We start from the raw sequence: 13611 nt of genomic DNA on the forward strand, positions 1-13611 counted from the left end.
AAGAGATGATCATGACCGTCCAGAGCAGGTCACGGAGAAGCTTCCGTGCCGTCATACAAGTAACCGAACCACTAGGAAAACAGGATTCCAAATTCCTTTCAGTGGATTTGAGCCCATGGCCCATAACCCTACATGGGAAACGACCAAAAACAGATGCTATGTCCTAAAATCAGATCCCGAAGGCATAGTCCCCGCCTGCTGCGTCCAGAAATAAAGGAAAGAAAAATGGCAAAGATTTTTTTAAAGGTCATGCTTAGGCTGGGAAGTGAGATGTTCGTTTTCACGTAAGCCGTGGGACACAAATTAAGCCCAAATTGTAGAAATCGGTTTGCCAGCATGTCCTGTGCCTCAAAACCCCCACGATCCACTAATCTGATTTCTAAGAATACCTGATAAGAAAAGACCAAAATACCAAAAGAAAACTTCAAGCACAAAGCTCTTTTCTGCTATGATATTTACATTAATTTAAATGTGAGTGAACATACCTTAAATATTTAAAATATTGGAAGTGCTTTTTAAGGTTACGCTCTACTCCCACACTTCAAGTATGAGGCAGAAATCAAAGAGAAGTTTGCAGATGGTCGTTAACAGCATCGGGGATGCCGGTGGGGGAGGCGGCACTGGGGATGCCGGTGGGAGACAGCCAACTAAAATTCGGGAGCCAGCGCTGTGGTGTAACACGAAAACGGGGCAAAAAGAAGGGATGACAAAGGCCACACTGCTAACCTGTTAACAGAGACTCTTGGGGGTAGCACCTTCGATTTCGCTGCTATTTTCCACGTCTCCAAGCTTCTACTGTGAGCACATCTCCATTAAAGATGAGACGTTGGAGGAGGTGAGTAACGAAGCCAGAAAGGAGGAGGAGGAGGACCCAAGTCCAGGAGAAGCACAAAAGTGTGGGGCGAGCCTCAGGAGAGCCACTGGAGACCGTGCCTGTCCGAACCGGAGCCCAGCGGCCAGCGTGAGCCCATGGGTGCTGAGAAGTGCAAGTTCACATCCTCTGCGTGGAGAAGGGACGCAGACACCAAGAGGCGGTGAAACGGTGCAGAGCCGCTCTGCCCATCTGCTCTCCGGACAGCTGGCTCAAGGCTAAGCCACGCCATGAGGAAAGCACAGTGACTGGCCGACATAGGACTTTTCTGCAGGTCTGCAGGTCCACTGCAAGGAACGGAACCTTCCCCTGGGACTTGGCGAGAGGAAGCGCTTGGGACAGCACAGCTCGTGGCAAAAGCAATAGCTAGTTGGGGAGGGACCATACTACTGGTCACTCCCCAGAGAAAGCCACGGAGCGAGGCTCCCCCCGCCCCGGGGCCCAGACACACCATCCTCCCTCGGTCTCTTCTCCATGGAAGGAGCAGGTCATCATTCAGAAGTGAGGCCAGTAGGAGAACCCTGATTCCTGAAAGAAATTACTGCCCTGACCCTAGACACATGGACTCCCAGGACACTTAAAAAAAACCAGCACAGATTACAAATGCCCCACCATCTGGACACACACTTAAATCCACACAACTTTCCCCCCAAGACTCAGGAATTGGTCAAGGAAACAACCACTTCCCAGCGGTCCAATGCAACATTGATCACTGAAAACATGGGGGCTGCCCCCAAAGTGAAGGACTGTAGAGTAGTCAAATCCTAAATTTCTTACTAATTTCTTGACGTCTCAAGATTAGTCTCATTTGCATTCCCCTACCAGAGCATGCTCAGGGCGGGCCTTCCGTGGACAAGTACTGGCTGAGTGACCGGATAAAAGAAAAAACGAATGGCCACTCGTCATCATTTCCACAGCGTCCAGAGGTCTTCACAGGAGACCTCGCCGTAGCTTTGAACGGAAGGGCTGGCATGCAATTTCACACTAGCTCCCAAAAGCATGCTTCAGGAACTGCCCAAGGGAACGACGTCATTGGTGGAAGATCAAACCCACAGATTCCGCCTCTACATCTTGCTGATGAAATGATGTTGCCTCAGGGCACCTGGGTGGCTGACTCGTTAAGTGTCTGCCTTTGGCTCAGGTCATGGTCCCAGGGTCCTGTGACAGATTCCCACATCGGGCTCCCTGCTCAGAGGGAAGCCTGCTTCTCCCTCTACCACTCCCTCTGCTTGTGTTCCCTCTCTCGCTGTGTCTGTCAAATAAATAAATAAAATCTTTTAAAAAAATTAAAATGAAGGTGTTGCCTCAACATCTTTATCCAGAATTTATGACACCATGAACTTGTGGTTTATCCCGACAAAACTATTATGAACTCTGTGTCCCTGGCGTCCAGAAATCAGGACAGAACCAGACCATCACCGATCCCACAGCCGCTTCACTCCCTGAACAGCACAGTCCAAACAGCAGCACCTTCCAAACAAGAAGTGAAAATGGTCACCATAAAGCTGATTTGTAAAGTCCATTCTGTGGGAACCCACTGCTAAGCTCCCTGAAATGAGCCTTAGCTGGTCCCAAACACCAAGCCTGGCTTCCTGGAGCAGCAGAGCCCACCTCCCAGGGGCCAGAGGGGCCTCGGCCTGTCCAGACCGCAGAGGCTTCCTCAGGCTCTCCAGGTGGCCACAACTCGTACGGCTGAGGTTTTACTGCTACTCCTCCATCTCTTTTCAGACCAACTCTACTTTTTCATTGTCCCCCAGGTGTCAAATTACAGCTGCTTGTCATTCTATTTCTTTCAGAGCGACCCAACAGAAGAGCTCTATCAAATTTCCCGCAGCGCACAGGGTACCTCAGCAGATCGCGACCTGCCGTTGACAAGCCCTGCCGTGATCACTGAACATGAAAATGAAAGTAAAAAACTGCTCAGAGCACGTCCAACAAAAGGCTTTTGGAAGGAAAAGAAGGACAAGAAGGAAGGAAAAGAAGGAAGAAGGGGGAGAGAAGAGGGGAGGGAAAGAGAGAGAAGAGGGGAGGGAGGGAGGTCCCTTCACGTCGGGGGGCTCAGAACCTGTGCCCACTGAGGGCCAGCAGCTCCCCGGAAAGGGCCAACGCAAGAAAGAGGCAGCAGGACGTGGCCTCAGACCTGACCCCAGCTGGCCCTCCCTCCAGGTGCAGCCCTAGCCCCCCACACACACAGCTGGGCCCACGGGGCTCATCCACCATGGACCAATGCTGTTTCCTGGAGGGAAGGCTGTCTAGGAGAGACAGGGTTTTGTCCCTCCCCCAGCCCCAGCTTCCAGTCCCTGCCTTCATGGCCCCCTCAAGTGTCATCCCTGGACTTCTGGGGCCACGCTGTGCACAGGTTCTTGTCCAGCTCCCCACTCAACACTACCCCACCCGACAGACTACCTTCTAGGTACCAGCTATCTGCCTGACCACCCCCGTGAGACACCGAAGACATTTCCACCACAAAGCTTCCATCCGAAACCAGAACAGGGGTCTCCTGGCTCCTCAGGGCCACCCCTGGGGCTGCTGAGAGCATGGCTGGGGTCCTGGCTGGTACGGATCAGCTCCTGGGTCAGCAGGCCTAACCCTGGTTGGTCTGCCTTTCCAAGTTCAGCAGACTCTGATATGTCTTTACTAGGTAAGTTTTACTACCAGAGTAACAAAAGACTCATTTAACAAACAAAGATCTTTGAACACAAGTTAACCCCCCCATATATTCCCTCTCCAAATTGCCCCAGTTCCCCCCAAAGACACAAGTGGTGCTTGTCACATTCTCCCTTCTGGTCACCCGCTGGGCGTGGGAGTGGGGTCATATATACAGGCTTTCCCAGAAACTAGGATCATATTAGAACCACTGCTCTGCAACTTACTTTTTCTACGTATCATATAAGGGACATTTTTCCTGGTCAGGAAACAGACATTTAACTCATTTGTAAGTCCCTGCGTAATTTCCATACGACGGATACGCCATAATTTCTGAAGCCATTCCCCTGTCCGTGGATTTACAGGTGTTACAGTTTTTGCCACTAAAAATACTGCTGCAGACCTTTGCTTTTATATATGTGAGTCCCCAAAACAAATCAAATCACCACTGTACTTGTCCTTTAATAGACGATGTCAGATTAAATTCCCAAAGACTGTGACCAGCTCACATGCTTGCCTGCAGAGCGGGTCTGTGCCCGCCTCCCTGAGTTCCCGCCAGCACCGGATGTGTTGTTACTCTTCTTTTCAATTTTTGGCAATCTTCTGAGCGTGGTTTATGTTTAAATTTCCCTGGGTCGTAGTAAGGACAAACACGTTTTCATATAACATGTGGACCATTTATTTACATCTTTGCCCCATTTCCTATTCAGGGCCGTTTTCTGACCCGGCGCAGCAGCTCTCCGTACTGCAGAAGCAGCTCTGGCCCACCATGTTGCTAAGGGTCCTCCCAGTCTGGGTGTCTCTCTTTTCAACTGTGACATTAAATCACACAACGTTCATGATGTGACTGCGGCGTCTGAGGCATCCCTAGGTGTACCGTTTGTCGGCACTGAGCACACGCACACCAGCACCGTCATCTCCAGAAGTTTCCATCTTCCCAAGCTGAAACTCTGTCCCCAGTAGACATGAACTCCATCCCCCACCCCAGCCCCGGTGCCCACTGTTCTCTACAGATCGGATGGCTCCTGGGACCTCAGAGAGGTCAAATCCCAGAGCATATGCCCCGCCCCCTTTTCTTTACGATTTTTTCTTTATTGGAGAGAGAGGCAGAGAGAGCAAGCATGAGAGGAAGGAAGACCGCGGCAGGCTCCCTGCTGGGCACAGAGCCCCACACCGGGCTCGATCTCACGATGGAGATCACAGCCCGCGTCGAATCCAGGAGTCGGACGCTGAACGGCACCTCTGAGCACCTGCCGTTTCGTGACGGTTTAACCTCCCTGAGCACGATGCCCTCCAGGTTCATGCACAGCGTGGCGGGTGTTGGAAATCCCTCCCCACAGAGGCTGGCGGTACCCCGCGGTCCGCGTGTGCACCTTCCTGCGACTCACCTGTCAGTGCACGTTCGTGTCGCGTCTCCCTCCTGGCTGCTGTGCACGAGCTGCTGCGGACACGGGTGCCGAGAGCCGCTTGGGTCTCAGCTTCCTAGGCCTCGGGGCGCTGTTTCGAGGTTGCTGATGACGTGCTAATTCCGTGTTCTGCGGACCCTCCTCCTCCTTTCCTAGGTGCCTGTGCGGCCTTCCGCTTCCGCCAACTCGGGGCGAGGGGTCAGATCCCGCCACATCCTCGCCAACACTTCCTGTTTTCGGTTTTCGTTTTTTACAGTAGCTGTCCTGACAGGTGTGAGCTGGCAAATACGTTTATCTTTTGATTTTCTTTATATAAGTATCTTGTTCCATGGAAACATTTTAATTTTAACTGTGATTTAAAAGTTCTGTTGGGCAGTTTGAGAACACGGAGAAGTTAAGAGGCTTGCACATTTCCATCTGTACCCCAAGCAAAGGAAGGGGAGTGGGAGGGAAAGAGAAGGAACCTGTGTTTGACCACGGAATGTTCTGGACTCCACATGGCGGTTCGCCCTGTGCGTCCCCGCGAAGCTGCTGGGCCACACCTCCCTGCCCGGCCAGCTGTCAGGCTGAATGACGTCGTGGTGAGCCAGACCCACAAGGCACACTGTCCTTGTCACTCTCTGCTACTCACAGCACAGGATTTTGGGAGACTGGATGGCACCCGCTTTGCCGCTTCCTAGACCTTAACTGTATAGAAAAATACCAAATATTGTCTGTCTCCAGAACTCAAAGCCTAACACTTACATTCACATTTAAATGACTTTCTTGTTCCAAAGAACTATTACGCCGCGCAGAACGCTGATGCGATTGCGTGCCAGGGAGCCGAGCCGAGGTGGGGGAAGGAAGCCTCCAGAGTGGCCGGGACTCCCAGGCCTGGTTTTTGTCAAGGACAAAGAAGCGGGAAGGACCCTGGTGTTACTGTGCTGATTAAACACACACGTTTCCTCTATAATCCAACTTCACTGCGGGCAGGGGGCATGTTTCTAAAACAGGGTTATTTTTAGAAGCCGCCTCCCGAGAGAAGCTACACAAGGTACGGTCACAAGCGGCCTGGGAGGGGAGGCCGAGGGTCAGGCCTGCGCGTGTGGAGGAGCCAGCAGACACCCCGGGCTGGGAGGGCGGCCTGAGCTCCACATCCTGCCAGCTCGGGCGTCCTAACAGACCGTCCCTCCGGCCCCAGTCAGCGTTTCCTCAGGCTGCACACAACGCTTCCCCCAAACCCCTGCCACGGCCAAAATAAGACAGACGAGCACCCACAAAACAGAGCGACCCAGAGCTGTGGCAGTTTGTCCCCAGGGCACCTGAGCCACCGGGGACACAGGCACAACTGTTCTCAGCCCCGAAGCCCCCGGTCCGGGACGCCGGGCCGCTCTCTCGGCAGGTCGCGCGCAGCACCTGAGTTCTGACTGTCCGAGCCCCGTGGTGCCCGCAGAGCCGCGGCACCCTTGGGCAGAAGGCGCTTCTCCGTCCCCGAGGGCCTCTGCGGAAGGAGCCCCGCCACAGACACCCCTGCTGGCGCCGGGCACTGGGGGAGCAACACACCCGTGTCAGCATCGCCCCTAACTCTGCCCGCGGACCTGGGGAAACAGGGGGGTCCCTGCCCCGCAGGCCGGTCTTCCGGAGCGACCCGCGCCCCCTGCAGACCCAGTGCCCCGTGTGGGGCCTTTCCTTCAGGAGAAGCCACGCCGGGCGAGCCCCCCACGCTGGCACTGCGCCCTCCCTCCGCCCTCCTTACCTGAGGGCCACTACCAGGGGCCACAGCTGCCCCCGACCAGCTGCCCTCAACAGGACGCCGGGTCTCTGCCGAGATGCATCCCTCGGGAGCCGGGCAGCTGCGCCCGCCCCGTCCTGCCCTGCCCGGTGGGGCTGCTCCCTGCACCCTCAGCACTGCCGGCCGCCACTGGACACCACGCGCCTCCTCCTCGGCCCCACGAGAGAAGACCTGGGCAGGCTGAAGGACAAACGGTCGCCCGCCAAAGGAGCAAGAGCCCACGGAGGGGGGCGGCAGGTCCCGCCAGGGTCAGGGCCGCGCGTCCAGCCCCGGGGTCAGAGAGCTGCCGTGAGCAGCTGTCCGTCCCGGGGTACCACGAGACAGAGACACGGACCAAAGCCGTGCATATGAACGACGTGTCCCGCCTGTGCCCAGCGTCCACTGAGTTCTCACTCCCGCCCCGGGGGGTTTCCTCCCTCGACCCTCCGCAGGGCGCTGGAGAGAGGGAGGCGCACCCAGCACATGGTGTCGGCCCCGGCAAGCCCAGCCCCACCGCGGGGTCAGCCGCGCCGCACACTTACCGTTGACACAGGTCTCAGACGGTCTGCAGAGGCCATCCTCGAACAGACAGCCTGCGGAGGAAGACAAGAGAGAAAGGACTCAGTGCCACGAAGGACGGGCAGCTCTCCACGGCCGCTGCACCTGCGGACTCCTGGGTGTCCCAGAAACGAGGCAGCCCCCACCCCCCAGCATCTTCGAGAGCAGCTGAACCTGCGAGCCTGGCTCGAGTCCGTGAGAGGACAGACGTGTGTGTGGACTGGCTCCCCATCGGGAGGACCCTCGAGTTCGCCCTGTCCCTTCCGGCAGCAGGGCAGGGCTACCTGCCCAAGGACACCCTCCGGAGCAGCGGAGGGAGCGTGGGGATGAGCCATCCACGTGGACACCTCCCCAGCCCCATGGGGCTCTGTCAGCACCATCACTAACCCAAGGACCTCTGGGTCCTTCCGTCACACATCGTGCCTAACACCCACGACGCGAGCCCCAAAGCGGACAGACCGCCCGCACGTGCGGCCAGGAGCACAGGAGGAAGGCGCGGGGAAGCAGATCTCGTCCTCCGTAAGAGACACAGACAGGATGTGAAGTGGGTGTGAGCCCAGACGCAGTACTCTCCACAGAAGGGTAGCAGTAGGTCAGAGAAGGCGGACATTCTGCCCTCTGACAAAGGACAAAGGACACGGAGAGAGACCTGCACCTCCCACAGGGTGAGCCAGTCAGCGGAGAACACTGCAAGGAAGGGGGAGATGGAGACTCAGGTGACGTCTGCCTGCCAGGCTCCCTGATGCTACAGGCCCCCCGCCCAGAGGAAGGCCACTGGCCACCAAAGCCTGATGTACTAACACAGGAGGCCACGGCAACACGGAGAGCACGTTCCTGACCAAGCGTTAACACCCACACTCCTGTTTTCCAACAGACCAACTCCTATTCGTCCACCAAGACCCCACTCAAAAGTCGCCCACGGAACCCCCGGACGAGACCGGCAGACTGGTACTGCCCAGGCGCCCACGGCAGGACTCGCCACATGTGCCTCGCTTGTCCCTTTCGGGCGTATCTTGAACAGGACTGTGGGGATTGGGCACCACACGCACCTATCACTATCCCCTCCGGCCCCAGCGGGGGCTCAGGAGCGGCAGGGGGCAGGGGGAGCGTGGCGGGCTCGGAGGGGCTCGTCGGGAAGGAATCCTCCCCAGGGCCACGTAAAGCCCCCGATGACCAGCGAGCGCACTAGGGACGGCGCTCGAATCGTCAGAGCGGGAAGCGTTCCCCAAAGCGGACGTGGACGGAGAAGACACGGAGCGGGAAGGACGAGCAGAGGCTACGAAAGCAGAGTCTGGCGAATGTCGTCGCACACCCCGGGGAGCAGAGCCCGGCCGGCGTCACCGTGAGTCCCTGAGGCACACCGGCGCTGCTTGCCTTACGACAGGTGCGGGACAAGCCGGACGGACCCACGTCACCCAGGAGAGGCCCTACAGGCAGGCCCAGGGCACGAACCGGGGAGCTGCTCCCGCGGACCGCCCTGGGCCTCAAAGGCTCTGCCTTCCCGGAGCAGCGCCTCGCGACAGACCCGGGCGACGCACGTCCGGCCGCAGCACACGCCCGCGCGACTCCGCCGCGAACCCGGCCGCGCCCGGCTGCTGCGGGCCCCGACCCGCGCCCCCAGTCCGCGCCCAGAGCCGCGCGCTCACGCCTCCTTCGCCCCCAGACCCGAGGCAGGCCCGCGGGGTGGAAACGGAGCGACGCCCGCCGAAAACCGCCGAACACCCTCCGAGAGCCGCCCCGCCGCAGTGAGCGGGACCGGAACGCGGCCGGTCGCCACAAGCAGTGACCCGAGAAAGGCCATGGGCCTGTGCGGCCCGGGGTCCCCTCGGGGCTCTGCTCCGGCCGCGCGGGAGGCCGTCTCCGCTGGGAGACCAGACGCGGACCGCCCGGGGCTGCTCGAGGAGCCCAAGCACTCGGCCTCCCCTCCCCGGCCCGACGCTCGGAGGGCCGCGGGCTCCCTGCTCCGCGGATTACGCCCGTGAGGGTCCGGGGCGCGCGGAGACCGCAGAGCACTGGACGCAGGGACGGCGCAGCCCACAGCGGAGCCCAAGACTCGGTCGCGCTCACAGCCCTGCGCGTCGCCCGGAAGCCGCAGACCACAGGCCGCGCGCGGAGAGGCGGCCGCGGCCTCTGCTCAGGCTCCCCGGCGCCCGGATCACAGCGGACGGGAGACGCGCGGAGCGACGCGTGCGTCGCGGCTGAGCCCGAGCCCCGACCCCGAGCCACCGCCCCGCCGCGAGGGCCCGGCCCCGCCCCGCCCCGCCCCGCCCGCGCCGGGAAGCCGCCATTTGCAGGCGCTTCCGGCGGAGCCGCACGTGCGCTGCCCGCCTCGCCCGCCGCGCTCGGCCAATCGGACGAATTCGTGCTGTTCGCTCCGAAACTGCGGAAGTGCCGCCCGCCGACACCCGTCACGACCGGACGTCACAGAAACCACGGGACGCGGGGGCGACGCTCGGCTCCGCCCTGGGCTCCGCGCCCGACGCGCTTCTCCGGGGCCCACCCCCGCCGGCAGCCCGGGCCAGCGCCAGAGTCGGCCCCTCCCCCCGCGGTCTCACGCGGCAGCTCACGAACGGCCTCGAGGCCAGCCGCCCCACAGCCGCGCGGTGACCTCCACGGAGCAAGCCCGTGAGGCGGCCCATCGGGGGCCTGAGCTCGCGGCCGAGAAGCCTCCGTTCCGACGGCGTGATCCACCCAGTCCAGGAGAACCAGGGCCGCACTGGCACGTGCTCACCCTGAGCCTGGCTGGGCACCCGGGGGACGGCTGTGGAGCGGGGCGCCCCGGCCCCTCACGGCCACACGCTTCCCTCCGGCCTCAGAGCGCGCGCTCACCCGGACGGCCGGACGCGCTCGGTCACGGACACACGTACCCTCCCTCCCTGTCTCCTCAGAATTCGGACCGAGTCGCCGTCACCGTCCCGACGCGTCGCTCGTCTCTTCCTACCCGAACGGAACAAGGAGCCGCGGTCCCGCAGGAGCCAGACCAGCTCCGGCCGCCACCGCTCCCGAGCCACTCAGCGAGGGCCGGGGTTCTGCCATGAAAACGGGCCGCGTGCGCGGGACCCCTGCCCCCCGGCTGACCGGAAACGGCCCCACCGCAGTCCCCCATCCCCGGGGTGTCCCCCAGGCTGGGACGCTGCGCAGAGGGGGAGTGGCCTGAACGTCAGGGGCCCCAGCCCAGCAATCGCTGGCACCGCTGTCCCCCCACCGCAGGGGACTCCTCGCCCCCCGGGGTCGGCTCCCGGCCGCAGGTGTCCGCAGAAGCAGCGAGACGGTCCCCACGCCCGCGGCACCGCAGAGAGGTTCCGAGACGGAATAACGGAAGAGAAAGATGGAAGCAAGATGAATTCTCTCCCGTAATCAAACGGTTTCCCACCCAGGCCGACCTCGGGAGCAGGAGCAGGGACTGTCCTTCCTGTCAAGCCAGTGGGAGATTCTCAGAACCCACGGACTCTCCGGAAATTTTCTTAAAATTGAGAGCGATAACGCTACTAACCCAAAAACGGTTTAGTTTGCAGCCAGATACCACGATGGCGGGGTCCGACTGGCTCTTGGATTCTACCCAAACGCATGTTAATCACGAGTGGGTTATCTTTTCCCAAAGGCAATTCTGCACACGTAACAATGTCCTCCCACACGCGGGTTCCCGTCCTCCATTGTCCCCTCTTCTCACTGGGCACCCCCAAAAGTAAACGACGACACAGTCTAAGGACCCCCCACGGCCTGCCCCCAGGTTGCAGAAGAGGAAACCTGCACTCAAGGAGGCTAACGACATGCCCACAGCTTGACTCAAAGCCTGGTCTCTCCCCTGACACACACTTTCTGCACCACTGCAAGCTGCCGTAGGAAGAAGGGCGTTGTGTGTCCACACAGGAGTTCACCCAGGCAGACGAAGGCCGCACGGCCGGGCAAGCACAAGGACTTTACATGGTGGAGCGCCATGTCCAGACGCTCAGCCCACAGCTCTCGTCCCTTCTACCCACCTCTGCCCGCAGCTCTCTCTCCTCTGTGGGCCTGGAACAGACCCAGCGACTGCACAGGCACACACGCCTGGAGGGAAGGAGAGCCCCCCACTCCTGCACACTGCTACCTGAGCTGAAACCAAGAGGCAGATGCTTAACTGACCACACCAGCCAAGTGCCCTCCCACTGCTACTCCTTTCACCACATAACTCCCGCTAAGGCAGTACCACTGGGCCCTGGCCTGCGTGTGGCTCTATTCCTGGCCTCCACGCCCTTCCTCAGCTCCCAGGAGCCTCACACAGCAGCTCCCACCCCAGCAGGAAGAGACGGGGGCCAGCAGCTGGAGATGCCTGGACTCTGGCGGCTTCAGCCATGAGCACAAACTAAAGGCATGGGCCGAGCATTTCTGCCCCAAGCCCATCCTGCCGACAGCAACCAGGAGCAGACTCCGGGTACAGCCGACCCGAGGCATATCTCAGACCAGACAGTGGAGAAAATGAAACCAACCATGGCAAACAGGCCCTCCTAGGAGGGGCAGAAAGCCCCCGTTGGCGGCACCGAGGGGGAGCCCAGGGCAGGCAGACATCATTTTCTTGGTTTTTTATTTGGGTCTTGATTTGCTAAAATCTTTGTTCTCCACTAACCCAGACCACTTCTCTTCTCCTGGGACCTGACTCTTGGCTCCGACATCTGAACAGCACCAGCCTGGAAGCTTCGGGAGGCGCCCGTGTGCGGGGCTTTACACTGAAGGCCCGTGCCGGAGCCCATTCGTGAGTATCGGGAACCAAGCAGTGAGCGGACCAGACCGCTCAGCGTAGCAGGACCCCTGCGCAGGTGCAGACCTGCAGGCCCTGGGTGGCCCTCAGCGGCGGGTCTGCACAGCTGGCAGGTGCCCAGCCGGCAAGGACAGCTCCTGGTTCGCAGGGCTCCCCGGTAAGAGCTCAGGCCTGCAGCTGGACACAAACTCCGGTCAGCTCCACGTAACTCCCCCCAGGTGAACCTTCGCAGTTTCCGCGCACCTTCACGTGCCTGTCCTTCCTCTGCCAGGACGTCCCAGCTCCCCTAAGAGTCCCCGCGGCACAGGAGGCACTCAGTACACCAGGTACATACTGTGCGAGGAATCCCTTCTCTGCTTGTCGGGATAAGAAGCTGAGTAAGAACTCTCTGAGGCCCCAGCTCCCAAATGTGAGGGTCCACACCGCAGCAATCACATTCTCTCGGTTCAACTACTCCTTTCACTGGAAAAGTGACATCAAAACAGCTAACGGCTACAAGATACCGGTCATCAACATGTTCACTCTCATTCCGTGAAGCCTTGCCTCCCGTGGGGCAAAACGCCCTGCAAGTGTGCAGGGAGGCCCCGTGCCCTGACCTGGACCGGAACCTGGCAGACCTGACCCACATGCTAAGCAGCAGCAGAAGCCTTCCCTCGAGTGGGCAGAGGTCTCGGGGGCGGCCGCCGGGTGCATGTTCTTCCTCCTGCAATGTGACCTCCGGGGTCTCCGGGTCAGACCTGCCACCGCGACCTCCGGGGTCTCTGGCTCAGGAGGGCAGCTCCTCCAATGCTGGAGAACCAGCTGCTGGGCTTGTCTTCGCCGGGGCAGGGAGAGCACATGGCCCTGTGAGCTGATGGCCGCCTAGCCCCTGCCCCTGCCAGCTACAGGAGCAGAAGGAAGTTCTAAATGAGACGCTAGACCCATGGGACAGAGGCCTGTAGGCCCCAGGTGACCTGAGCTGGCATGTGACGGTGGGAACCAGACTATCAGCCAGCGTGGGGCAAAGTCCAAGAGAGCTGTCACCTGGACACATGCACCCAGGTTGTCTCCTGCCATCTCCACCAAGCACGCGTCTACCTTGAGGCCCGCGGCCAGTGACGGCCCGCACTCGCGGTGACCAGCTAATCACTGGGGCCAGCAGCAAGCGAGGCACCAGGAGTAACATCCGTCCTCAGACTCCCCACCCACACCCCAGCGGGCAGAGCCACAACCAGAGTCACGTGAGTGTGAAGCAGGTGTCAGGAAGGATGCTCCAGTCCTCACAGCTGCCTCTGGGAGGCGCTTCCTACCCCAATGCCACCCTCCTGCGAGGGACCTACACAGGCTGCGTAACTCAGAAGACATAAGGCGGCCGGCTGACTGGCTCGGGCAGCGGAGCACGTGACTCGGTCTCACACGCTCAGGCCCCGCATGAGGCTTGGGGTTCACTTAGAAAATACGCACACACACAGCAAAGTTAGATAATAGGAGCCTTTCTTCCCCGCCATGCCCCGCTAACTTCCACGGGAGCCCTCGCGGGACAACCTAGACACGTGGCCCCTGCCCACGTCCCCGCTGACTGCACATGCTCTGCTGTCCGTGGTACTGACTGGCTGTGTCCCGGCTTGTCCGTGCCTTAGAAAGAGCAGCTGTGCCTTAGCCCCGT

General features: G+C 60.0%; 1 protein-coding gene across 1 annotated transcript in view; it reads right to left on the bottom strand.

Annotated features, from left to right (window-relative positions):
- PTPRN2 (protein tyrosine phosphatase receptor type N2) overlaps positions 1-13611 on the bottom strand; it is a 730665-nt gene that overhangs the window by 652591 nt on the left and 64463 nt on the right. The window contains 1 exon segment of the mRNA XM_047695171.1: positions 7216-7266. Within this exon segment, the coding sequence (XP_047551127.1) occupies positions 7216-7266 (51 nt within the window).

The sequence above is a fragment of the Lutra lutra genome, chromosome 11, assembly GCF_902655055.1.
Source record: "Lutra lutra chromosome 11, mLutLut1.2, whole genome shotgun sequence".
NCBI classification, from domain to species: domain Eukaryota; kingdom Metazoa; phylum Chordata; class Mammalia; order Carnivora; family Mustelidae; genus Lutra; species Lutra lutra.